Source organism: Ambystoma mexicanum, chromosome 10 (assembly GCF_040938575.1).
Source record: "Ambystoma mexicanum isolate Mex_15411 chromosome 10, UKY_AmexF1_1, whole genome shotgun sequence".
Lineage (NCBI taxonomy): Eukaryota > Metazoa > Chordata > Amphibia > Caudata > Ambystomatidae > Ambystoma > Ambystoma mexicanum.
In genome coordinates, this window is record NC_090932.1 from 1,190,281,746 (window position 1) to 1,190,294,853 (window position 13,108).

Consider the following 13,108-nt stretch of genomic DNA (forward strand, 5'->3'; position numbering starts at 1 on the left):
AGGACTGGATGACTTTCTCATGTATGGCAAGGGGAAACCTGAGAGCTTCACTAAAGAGGACTGCACTAACATGGGCTATGGATGCATGATGGCACAGTTAGGAGTTTGGGGACTGTGTCTATGGTCAAGGTGAGTGGGGCTTTTTGAGTATGACGAGAAGCAGAGCTGTTGGTCGGGACACTTGGAGGTTCTACAGCCCAACAGCCACGTGAGTGGATGTCCAGGAATCCAGGAATATAGGCAATTAGTAGGAGTAGCCAGACGACATGGGAAGAAGTGTGGTGAGAGGCCCTTAAGCCTTGAAGTTTATATAGCCTACAAATCTGAAAAAGAGTGAGAGAGGACTACAGAAATGCCAAGGACTGAGGTGGCCCTGTGGGACTTTAAATGAGTAGGAGGAACCTGGACCCTGCAAAGGAGTAGGTGATGCCTGCAGGCCATAACATGAGTGGGAGGTGTCTGGAGAGAGGAACCTGTGACCCTGCAGAGGAGTAGGTGAACCCTGCAGGTCAAACCATGAGTGAGAGATGTCTGGAGAGAGGAACCTGTGACCTTGCAGAGGAGTAGGTGGCAAACCATGAGTGAGAGATGTCTGAAGAGAGGTACCCGGGACCCTGCAGAGGAGTGGATGGACCCTACAAGCCATAACATGAGTGAAAGATGTCTGGAGAGAGGAACCTGGGACTCTGCAGAGCAGTAGGTGAACCCTGCAGGCCAAACCATGAGTGAGAGATGTCTGGAGAGAAGAACCTGTGACCCTGCAGAGGAGTAGATGCCAAACCATGAGTGAGAGATGTCTGGAGAGAAGGACCCTGTGACCCTTCAGAGGAGTAGGCGACGCCTGCAGGCCAAAACATGATTGAGAGGTTGCTGGAGAGAAGTACCCTGCGACCCTGCCGAACCCTGCAGGCCAAACCATGAGTGAGAGATGTCTGGAGAGAGGACCATGTGACCCTGCAGAGGAGTAGGTGAACCCTGCAGGCCAAATCATGAGTGGGAGATGTCTGGAGAGAGGATACTATAACCCTGCAGAGGAGTAGGTGCCAAACCATGAGTGAGAGATGTCTGGAGAGAGGGATCTGGGACCCTGCAGAGGTGTGGGTGAAGCCTGCAGCCCTAACATGAATGGGAGGTGTCTGGAGAGAAATGAAAGTACCAGGAAAAAGCATCAGTGCTGGTTGTTCAGGAGGGGAGTAATAAGGAATACATAAAGCAGCCATGTTTGATGGAAAATTTAATGCATCCAGGGGGTGATTCTGCCGAGTACATTGAGGCAATCTGGAACCTATGCTAGACCCTTAGAACTAGGGATAGGGACCAACTTGCCTTTTCGGCCATGAAATCCGAAGACTCTAGGCATGCTGCCTTTGTTTGTAAAAACAATTTAGGTTACAAAAAATCTGTACATTTAAAACAATCCAGATAGCAAATCCAGCCAGCAATTGATTTTGCTGTCGATGTGCCGAAAGTATAAACAGGAAATGCACAGTACCAAACATTGCTCTATACTTTCTGGGTCTGGGCACAAGTGATCAGGCCTAGAGGGGCAAGAGATTGGTTGATTTTAGTGAACGGTCCCAAGACCAGTGGTTTCATATTGCTTGGTTGTCAGCACTATTTGCACTACACAATAGCACACCTGCCAAAGCACACACTTTGGTGCACAGTGATCGACGCAAATATCAAAAACGAATACTGATTACATGGACTATTCAAAGAAACCTAGGTTTAAAATGATTTAAAAAACATGCAAAACTAAAACCAAAATATGTTGTGACCACCTACAATGTGGTACATCCTTACCTGTGTCGTCCTTTCTTGGAGGATGACCTAAAAAAAGTAATAGAAACAATTTTAGAATGTATTCAGGCCAGCAGTGACCTACAAGTGGCTGATGGGAACTAAAGTACTACTGGAAAATTACATGGGAGGGTCTCTGCTCATTGCCCAGGACTCAGACCACGCTCAGGCACCCATAGTCACAGCACATCATTTACAGAGAAGGTAAGCATCCCGCTACTGGACCCATTACCTATCACATGATCCCATCATGCAGACCTGCAGCCTCGAATACCCACTAAAGTCCTTTTGCTGTTACCAGTAGGTCTACACAGTTCCACCTAGAAACACCATTCGGGTTGCCGGCTAGAACCTCATGTTGAACCCTGACTCTATATAGAAGAGTGCTGGCAGTTCTGCCTGTGTCCTGCACAATCTATCTGCGACCAGTATGATTGGCCCGCTCATGCCACTCTAGAAATACGAGGTCCAACCAGACATGGCACAGTGGCCCTTAGGGGTGCCTAGAGTTATGAGGCAACAAAAGAGGAGAGTCAGTGTCAGACAGCACAGGCATCAACCACCAGAAGGCAAAACAGACTGACGGGTATTAAAAAAAAGCCTTCCAAATAGCATATGTCCAATCAAAAACAGATCACTGGTGGAAGAGACTATTTCAGAAAGTAGGGGAGGGAGTGCCAAGCACCCGCTGGAGAAAAGACCCCCCCCTCTATTTCACATCACAAACACTAGATAAGAAAGAGAACCCTCCCTTTTCTGATCACCAGTGAAGAAAATAGCCAGTGGTTTCGTTAGTTCCCATATAGGGGCCTGGCCAAAGGTGCAAAATGAGTCATCTGCTACTATAATTTACTCATGGGACATTGACTACTGATTTCCTCCTTAAAGCAATTTACTTTTTTTTTAACTTTCCTTATCATCTGCAGGTGATGGAGTTGTCTCCTGTTAAGCAGCTTTAAACCCACCAACTCTCTTCTAGGTTCGTTCCTAGCACAGGCCCTGGATCTCCCGACTGCCCCCCGCCACCCGTTACTGGATTCTAAGCACTGTGTTTAACAAGGAGGGTATGGGGCCTCCTCATCTAAATAGGATCCTGTGACTCCCTTACTGAAGAATCGAGGAAGAGTGTATGTTTTCCATATTGGCTAAAACGTACAATGCACAGCGAAAATGTTAAAAAAGATTTGAAATAATTCAACTCCAAGCACTCCTAGGTAAATCATCTTAATCTTATTCACTTAAGATCTTGGACCAGACTAGTGCACAGTTGTTTCTAACAGACGCTTGCATAGTCCATACAATTTGAATGCATACATTGTTGGTCTAGTGTAAACCTCTTTGAGTCCATAAGAGACTATTGAAAGTCCAGCTGGATGGTTTGCTCAAAGGTGAAACTACGGTGTCAGCAATGAAGTCAATCCAAAGGCTGGCAACTATAATGATGTATGGTTTAAACCACAAGCGATGCGAGACTCGATCAGAAAGAGAAAACTGCATCAATGCTCCAATAAGCTCAATTGTAATTGTTTTTGGGAGATATGTTTGATTTAATATATGTATATGATAAGAATTGTAGACATTGTTGTGTACATTTACATTGTATTGCTTGAATTTGATTGAAACCAATAAATAAAGATGTTAAAAAAAAAAGAAAGAAAGAGAAAACTGTGCAGACTAGAGGCACGGGAGCAAACCTATTCTAGATGCTTCAGAGGATGTTTTTATCCGAAAGAGGATAAACACAGTACAAGAATAATGCATGTTCCAAGGCACGGTGACTCCTTGAATTAGAAGCTTAACAATGTGAGAGGTGGGTGCGGTGAGGTTCCGGAGAGGAGTAGCAGCACAGAGGAATGACTTGTCAAGACTAAGCAAGGACAAGGATAGACTAAATGGGCCTCCTGGTTATATTTTTCTTTGTTTTTTTTTTTATCACACCCCAGAATGTTCATACCAGAAATATGGCTAACATATAAAAATATGCATACATGCATACAGAGGTAATCACTTAAGTTATCTTATGATTCCCATTTTATAGTAAGCTCGGAACTTCATACAGCGTAACCTTATCTGCGCTATCCGTGGCCAAAATATCTGAAGTTGTTAATTTCATGCAAATAGCTATTTATTTACTCAGACTATCATACTATTATGTAGTATGACCTGAAATCCAGACGTGGCTTTTGCTTTCTCTCAATATTTGAGAAGAGCCTAGAATCATAGGAAACATATCCTCTGTAGGGCGTAGTGGCAATCATGCTATATTTATTTAGCTACATCTTGGATATTTAAGCTATGTTTGGATGAATTGTCAGATTTTTTACAGTAATGTTTTAATGGTGGTTTCATATTGTAATTGGTCATTGTAAATAGTTACTTATAACACGCTTAATACCCAGAGGTTTCTAAGCGCGGATCCGGGGATTGAACCTGTATTGCCGCGCATCATTTTACTGCCAAGGCGAGCGTGTTGTCCCTGAGCTATCCTCCCGGGATATGATTTATATAATTGCTAACATTTTAGGTCCTCATCATGAGTTGGGCAGGATCCCGCCTGTAATTGCACCGGGGTACCACCGGGCACAATTAGCGTTACCGCAACACGGTCTGGCGCAATCCCAAATTGCAGTGGGGCTGTTAGTCCCCATTTCTTATGAGTCCATAGGGGGGATTTCGGCACTATTACCGCCGGCAGTAATAGTGCCGAAAATGGGTGGAAAGCTGGAGCTGGAGGTGGCTCTCCAGCTTTCCGCTCAATCTCTGGATTGGGCAGAGCGGTAATGCTGTGGAAATAAAAAATAATAAAAATAATGTAACTGCTGCATTCAACCCCCGATGAGGCACTTGATGTATTTTTGTATAACTATTGTATTGTATTATGATATGTATTTGCCTTTGTGGGTATAATATAGAGGATTGATTGATTTACCAACATCTAAGATATTACTGTGCGTCAGACACATGTATGTAGCCATACACACTATTCTCTGCATCTAAAGAAGGAGTGGTCCCATATCATTTCTTATATCAGTAACATACTCTGAGAGCAATATAGTATGAACAGTGCATAATGCTGGAATTTAATGAAGTTAGATGATAGGATTTTTAGTAGAGCACTTGAAGATGCTGAGTTCTATGCCCACCCTCATCTACAAATTCCATATGGAGCATCTGTTTTGCCTAATTATGCATCAGCTTTTCTCAATCTATGTTCAAATCTGATTTTAGTACTCAATAACTATACTAATATTGAGCAATTTGTTATCCACGCAATGTCTTGTCGTTTATCATGGCTATTCTCAATAAATCATCTTGATTTTGAGTTATTCCAAACACATGAATTGATATTTTAGCCAATAATACTGATTACACTACATCTTCACAGAAGCCATATTGGTCCGCACAAAAAAGCCCTAACCTGTTCTTTGTAACTTTGAAAACATTTTTATAATACAGCAGATACATGTAGGCCCTTTCCCGCTTAACAGTGTATTGAGAAAGAGATTTTAGACTTTCTGGTCTGGAGAATATGCAGCTGTGTCTATCTCATAATCACTTAATGCACTCTTTTAGAAGAAATGTGGGTGTAAGTATTTGTAGAAGTTGTTTTGGGTTGCTGTAGATAGACAAATGTAGTACCAATGTTCCATCCTGACAGTTCAGTATACTCCTTCTGTGGCATGATGCATTCTCATGGCTCTCAGCCAAGCAGCCTGATAGCCATACTGAGCATTTGGTAAGGGCCGACCTCTCTTACATGTTTATATAGCTGACATAGGGGGTCATTCCGACCCTTGCGTTAAGGGTTTAACGGCGCCGTAAAAGGTGTTGGCGCCGTTAAACCCTTAACGCCTGATTACGAGGTCCCTTTGCGGGACCCAACCTTTACCAGCCGTTAAAGTAGGGTGCCGCAAAGGGACCTCGGTGCTAATTACGGTACCGTACTTAGGGCCTTCCCCAGTCCCATTGAGCCCTATTGGGCGAAAATAGGAATGGGGAAGGGCCATGGTGAAATGGGGAAATACCGCCCCGCCAACCTTGGAATGGGGTGGTATTTCCCCATTCCGCCATGGCGGACTCGTTACAACACCGGCAACAACCATTGTGCTAATAGCGCCATGGTTTAGCGCTGGGGTTGTAATGAGGGCCATAGTGTTATGCAGGGATAGGCATATGCATACAGTTAATGTAGTTGTTTATGTTTCTAATTTGGGAAACAATGTGCTGAAAATGAAAGAAATGGTTGGTTTAATGAGTTTAGATAGATTGAGTCTGACATTTATAGATATCCTTATTGATTCCCATGTCACAACTTGATAGTTCTTGACAACAATTGGCCAGACTTAGCCTTTAGTATCTTTTCTAAATGAATTACTGTGTGAATCCCTTAGTTTTGAAATCCACTCCCTTAGTTTTGAAATCCACTTCCCAGTAACCGACCGTTCACTCATTGCAATGTTCTCATCACCCACTCCAAGCTAGCAATGATCACAAACTCTTTCCTCTTTATGATTCTGTCAATACAGTTGATTGTTGTTGGCAAATGCTTTTTTTCAAATCACAGCCCCCCTCCAAACATGATAAATCTATGATGTGTCATTCTTTTTCCTTAAAAGTACCAGTATTTAATACAAATAAAGACTAGGAGGATAAGAACGACTGTCATATCTACCAGCCTATCAGTACTGGTACTAGTGAAATTAATTGGTATACCCACATTTTGATAAATCGTATGTGCCCATTAAGTAAAGGAATGGTTCTGTATGATCTGCTCATGTGTAGGAATTGGCTGCCATCATGAATAAGTGTGGTATGTGCATCGTACCATCAAGCTGTAAAATTGCCTTTTTGGCTTCATTTGGAAAATAGCCCTTTTTATTGAAGCCACAATGTTTTTGGCTATCTTAACACATTTAAATGGAAACCTAATAAGATCTTCAGCTTTATTATTATTTATTCTGCCCATTATAAACCCTACCTTTTTCAGTTATTTCAGTATTCATTTTACCTGCCCCCAGTTTTTCGTTTATACTGTGATAACCAGTGGTTCTTATTTCCTCTCTTTTTCTTCATTTAGTCCCCAAAACAGACAGATGCTTCCATCCATTCCAAAAAGTGTACCCACTGTGGAACCCACTACCTGTTTCGCTTGTGCTTCTTTGAGCTTTTCTTCTTCTTCTTCTTCTTCACCGGTGATGGACTGTAAGATGGAGACCTGGGGGAACACCAAAGAAAGGTTTTTCAGCAGAGAGATATGTAATGGTCTAAACGACTTGATAGTGCTCATGATTGGCTATAATTCCATCTGCAAAGTGCTTTATGAAATCTAGACCCATCCCCTCTGTTTCAATGACATCTCAACACAACTACGAATGTGCATTTGTGAACAAGCTGCAAGATCGCCAATGTTTTCAGAACGCACCCACTGTCAGATATCAATTTGGACTAATATTCGAGACACTCCAAAGTTGGGATATTGAGTTCATGGAGCAATATTGTAAAGGGATATCTCTGTGCCTGGTCTGTATAATGTATGTACATTCCGAAAAGTAGAGAATGCAACTGATAGGAAAAGTAAATGTATGTATATATGTGTGGGCTTTTTAAAGTTTGAACCTAGCTGGGCAACCACGGAGAACCCTAAACATTTTAAGTACAGAGTCGATATTGTGGTCTTGAAACCGCCTGCTGGAAACTTGGGAGACCCATATGAGCAAGATTCAGCTTTAAGAGTTAGAAGAATACCTGCACAGTTCTGCAATCCGGAACTATGTTTTTCTTTTGCCATAGATATGGATTTGCTTTCCTTAGCCATCGAACCTAAACTAATGTGAGAAGAGATGTCCCTCAAGATAAAATAGAGTCTAACAGTATATATAGGACGTCATGTCGGTGATATGTTGAATGTTCATGATAACAGATCATTTCACCTGATTAGTGGGTTAACTTGAAGATGCCGACTAGATAATGTTCCTCACAGTTACATGTGATTTAATTGAATGAAAAAATAACTGATGACATTTTAACGAATAAAAAAACAACTAAAACCAAAATAACACATTTCTTTGTTATTCTTTTTGGTGGGGCGGGGTTCCCCCAAAGCTCCCTTTTTTTTGTTTAGTAATACATTTCCCCACCCCAAAACCACTATTCCCACTCCTAACCCCACTTTTAGTTTTTTCCAAAATCAGTTATTTTTGTTTTCGTTGTTTTTTATTCGTTAAAATTTAATTTGTTGTTTTCTATTCGATATAATCACTGCATACCGTTCCTCTCTCCCAACCCTGGTACTGCTTGACTCACAGCGCCACCCTGTTACTGCTTGACCGATATGCTTCCTTCATCACAATTTACCATGATACCCTCCTCTACTCCCTGCCCTCTGCTGGAGTCTGCACTCTCTAGGATCCTCTCAATCGTGTCCACAAGTTCCCAGACTCGTACTCTCCCCCTTTTCCAAGCCAAGCCTCAGAACATTACTTGCGGCTTTCCCCAAGGCTCTTTGCTCTATCCCCTCATTTACACTCTCTGGAACTCATTTGTGACACTGAGCACTCATTTGCTCTTTCAGCCTAATCTTTTTTAGTATGTTGCTGATGGCAGTCAGAATTTGATGAGATTAGACAACCACATTGACTCCACTTTAAACGATTGCCCTCTCCGCATAATCGCCATCCATGAGTATATGCATGATAGTTGGCTCAAATTCAACAGTGCCAACAATGAGATCTTCCTCGCCATTCATAACCCCCTATATTGGCCTTTCCCTCTGGAGTCCCTGTCTGGGCTCTATCCCTGCTCCCAGCCTTCAGTCAAAAGCCTGGGATTAAAAGTAGACACTGATCTCTCACTCATCAGATAAATGAGTCAGTAAGAGCCTGATCTTCCATCTCTTGACCCTCAATAAAAGTCTACACTACTTTATGTTTATGCACAAAGTGACTCCAGAGAAGGCCCTCATCTCCTTGAGACTTGAGAATGGTAGCAGGATCTACTTTGGCCTGTTCTTGTTTCCCACCCACCATCTCCAACAAGCCAAGAATGCTGCAGCCCATCTCCTTCTTGGCATCACAAAATCTCATCATTTCGCATAATCCCTTTGCACACTTCATTGACTTCCAGTCATCAAATGCATGAAAAATAAATCACTTTACATGACACAAAGAGCCTTCACCAAGTTGGGCCAACTTTCCCCATTGTGCATCCGCTACTGCTCTTTTAAGAATCTTGTGTCTGCTCGTTTCTTTTGAAGGTCATGTTGTGGGGAACATGCCATCTCCATTCGTATTCCTCAGCAGCGGAACCACCTCCCTTCTTGGATTTGCTCCATCCCTGACTGCCCAGTGCTTCCTCCATTTCTTTAGCAAATGCCCAGAAAATCTTGCTCTAATATCAATACCCATCCCTTCCCATTTTGGTCCCAGCACCAAGCGGCCACTCTAGTGGTGAGTGCCGCACTTTACAAAGCTTGATGATGATGATGATGAAGATGACATTCCGGAAGTATTAGGGGCAGCGCATAAAAGCCATGCAGAAGCATCCAAGAAAATATGCAAGCAGTGAAGACACCCCGAAAATGTAATTAGCTAATAAAGGCTTTCTGGCCCTTGCATATGTAGGGCCAACACTTTAAGGGCGTGCATGTTCTCCCGAGGTCACCAGAGGCCATTATTGGAAGAGGGGTGCTTTCGTCTCTATCTAGGAAAGGGCGCAGCTGTGAACCTAATAAGTAGTCCGGGGAGGACTTGTTTTCAAGGGTATGTCCAAAGGTATCCTGTCTGCATGAATCAGCTGTTTAAAAAAAAAAATGGACGATTTTCTCTGTGCCTTTGATGGATTTTTGTAGTGTATAGGCAGGGTAAGGTCCACTCTGAAACCTGCAAAAGCTGATCTCGTTCCATAGTTCCCACATAGCTCCACACAGGCCCCATGTCAACAGAGTCACCCTCAATTAGTACTGCCACTTGGGCCAACACCGCTTTGACTTTGTTTTACCATTGTGAATTTGCGAGTACAATTTCGAGCACGCAAAGCACTGTTAACTAAAAGAAAAAGGACAGGCTGAAGGAAGTCCTCATTAATTTGGATATCCTAGTAGCTATGGCCCCTAAACATCTACTCAGAACAAACATCTGCAGAACCATGGATTTGAGAAGGATATCCCTAAAGCAGACTGGGGAAGACTGTTTCACGGTTCACGCCATTCAGAAACATGGTAACATTTTTGATTAGTTAGCCAAGAATTTTGAAGAACAGTGACAGCAAAGGACGTTTGGGAATGAGGACGTTGATGTAGAGTCTTTTGGCTTGTGCTTGTAGATTGCCTAGGTAATTATATTACATCTGACCTGGCAGCTCATAGCCTTGAAGCCTGCCGTAGCATTTTTATTTTGTATTTATATTTGGGTTTCACAGAGCGCAAACCTAGATAGGAAGCAACACGCGTTGCTGGCCCTTCAAAGCCTTAAAAGCTCAGCAAACAATGTTAAGGCCCAAGTAAAGTGACTGACTGTAATGCAGCCTCTGGCACTTTATCGCTCGAATAGCCCACTATGGCTGGCTTTCAGGCTTGGATTTTTTAAGGGCAAATGTTTACTCTTCATATGCAATGTGCTTTAAGCGAGGATTTCTTTCCCACGTGCAAAACAAACACTGATGACATGGCAATCATGGATATAGAAAAGGGTAGCGTTCTAAATAGAAAGAGGCCCTTTTCTATTTCGTTGGTGAAGCCTGTGCCAGCAGTGAAAACAACCTGAAGGTTGCATCAAGAGGGAGATTATCTGATGCATGAGGAAATTAAAAGCACACAAAACAGACAAGGGTGTGGGCATCGCCTCATTAGGCTTGGAACTCCGAGCAATTCAGGACGTTATTATCCAGGTTCCAAGCAACTGGATAATTTGGACACCTTTATGCCATTATGTAATGTTTTTGATTTTTATATTGTTAAAACCGTGCTGGGGCATTTAAGCACTGTAAATTACACACCCTGTTCTTATCAAACTCAGTGTTACTCATTTTATAATATTGGAGTGTGTGTAAAACGAGTCCACCCCAGCAAAATGTGCATCCAGCATAATACAAACATTTTTGCTGCAGTGTTTATACTTTGCCTGGACTTATCCAAACTCAAAAGGAACTTCAAGATTCATGGTGACCGGATCCCTAGGTCAATGCTTTAAATGGTGCCATTATTTCAAGTGTCCCCCTGTCTCTTGCCTTGCATCTTATCTTTTGACCAATCTCTCCACTAGGGCAGTGAAACACAAATGAATGATTGGCTGCACTTTCTCCTATACGACGATGAAAAGTGCTTTTGCTTTTATACCATGGTCTTGAAAGTAGCAAGATGCCTTCCTTGATGTGAGTGATGAGGGGGCGCCAAGCATTTCTGAACTATCTGAGTTCCCTAATAATTGTGCAAGGAATTATACAGAACTTCATCGCTTTTACACCTGCCAAGGGGTCCTACTTTTGCAAATTATTTCACATTTTTATTCCCATTCATCAATATTATCGTGAGTTAAAAGGGGTGCGTGCTGTATTGTCTACATATCTTAAAGCCCAGAGGATCATATAGCCAGTTTCAGGATGTAGTGTGCTAGCTCCACAGCTGGAGACTCTCAAAGGTTGTCTGCGAGAAACAGGTTGCACTTTGCAAACTCCAGACTTAGAGACTCTAAGGAGCCACCCCATGTCTAGGCTTTTGATCTGAAGACTGACCGTCCTATCTCCAGACCAGCATACTCGCAGAGCTGATCCCAAGGACCTGCAGATTGTCTGCTGTCCCACACAGGAAAACTACCGGAGCTCACACTGAGTCACAGCGTGTAGTGTGCTATCCCCAAACCTGTTGATTTTCTTTTTTTTATTTTGACCCCCTTTTCACACCATACATATATATGGGGGGATGTGTACAGTATATAATGGATGAAAGGGGTGCTGCAGGGTTGGGGGTCTCCCTCTGCATATATATGGGGTGAAAAGGGGATCAAAATAAAAAAGTCTACATTTACAGGGGTCGCAGTAAAAGCGGCGCAGAAATCACGTAGATCCCTCTGTGCTATCAACAATATTGTGAATCTCAAAAAGCTGATGGTCTGCCTTGGCATGTAAAGTGCTGCCTCCACACTTCAAAACTCTCAGTGCTGGAAACTCTCACTGCTGACCCCAGTGGTTAAATAGGGTGGGAGCATTTGGGAGCAGTGCCGCACTATTTTTTTAAATTAAGTTTTTGGGAGGAATTCGACCATACCCACGGTGGTTGTGCGCTCGCCTGAGCTTTTTTTTAAATTTTAAATGAAATTGAATGATGGTAGATCAACCTACAGAAAATATTTGGGGCTAATCCGCACACATTTTTCTATGCTCACCGCACAACACACACATAGACCGAGGGAGCTACTGAATCCAGAGAACCCTCCAGTAGCTCGAGAACCAGTACCCAGCTAGCACACAGCATGCCCCGCTAGGCTCTGCAGCAAGCTTCCTAGGTGGGAAGTACCTGAGAGTCTCTGACCCAAACCAAGGACAAGGCTGTTGCCTGCAACACTCTCCTAAAGGACGACACAAGCCCAGTGAAGAAGCTGGGATGAGTGCATCAACAAGTACCAACAAGCATCTTCCTTAAAGGACATTTTTGAGCCGGTCGCGCCCCTTGAGCTGCAACCAACTGCACCACTGAATGTTTATACACTGCAGTCGCTCTTGTCGTCTGAGATGCCTCAATCAGTGCTTCAGACCAGCCAACCAGCATGGAGACGACGATTCCTGAGCCTGACCCGCCGTGTAGGCCAGTCTGCAGCCATCCATCCAGCCTCACTTGCCAAACTGCCTTCTGCACCCGCAGCTGTCTCCCGCCTTGAACTCTGTTGCAGAAGCTGAAAAGTGCCCTGAAACCGACTCTACACTGTCGGGCACCAAGAACCTCTAGAAGCACAAGGTACATTGTGGTTCTGTTCATCTGGCCCTTTTCTGAAGGCCACTAATGACATGTTATGACCCATTGCACCCTTTGTGCTGAAACCAAGTATCCTTGAACTATTGTGATTGATTACTTTACAGACTACCCTCCTGTCAGTATCCAGAGTGCATCCCTTTTCTTTCTTGAAACTGTCTCTCCTCTTCATTCCTTTGCAGGGTAGGTTGTATTTTGTAGTGTTCTAGAACTGTTTGTTGAATAATAATAAAGTAGAAATGTTTATACAACCTTGACTGGACAGTCCGTTTTATCATTGGGTAATAACTGTATTTTCGCTGTTTTGCAACTAACCAACGATCCACGACCTTGCGGAGATAAGCCTGC

The 13,108-nt window shown here is 43.2% G+C and overlaps 1 protein-coding gene across 1 annotated transcript in view; it reads right to left on the bottom strand.

Annotated features, from left to right (window-relative positions):
- The window catches only part of SRRM4 (serine/arginine repetitive matrix 4), a 290,445-nt gene that overhangs the window by 105,914 nt on the left and 171,423 nt on the right, over positions 1-13,108 (bottom strand). Inside the window, exons 4-5 of the mRNA XM_069619178.1 lie at positions 6,941-7,015; positions 1,804-1,830 (exon numbers count right to left, since the gene is read on the bottom strand). Of these exons, the coding sequence (XP_069475279.1) occupies positions 1,804-1,830; positions 6,941-7,015 (102 nt within the window). The remainder of the gene's footprint in view (positions 1-1,803; positions 1,831-6,940; positions 7,016-13,108) is intronic.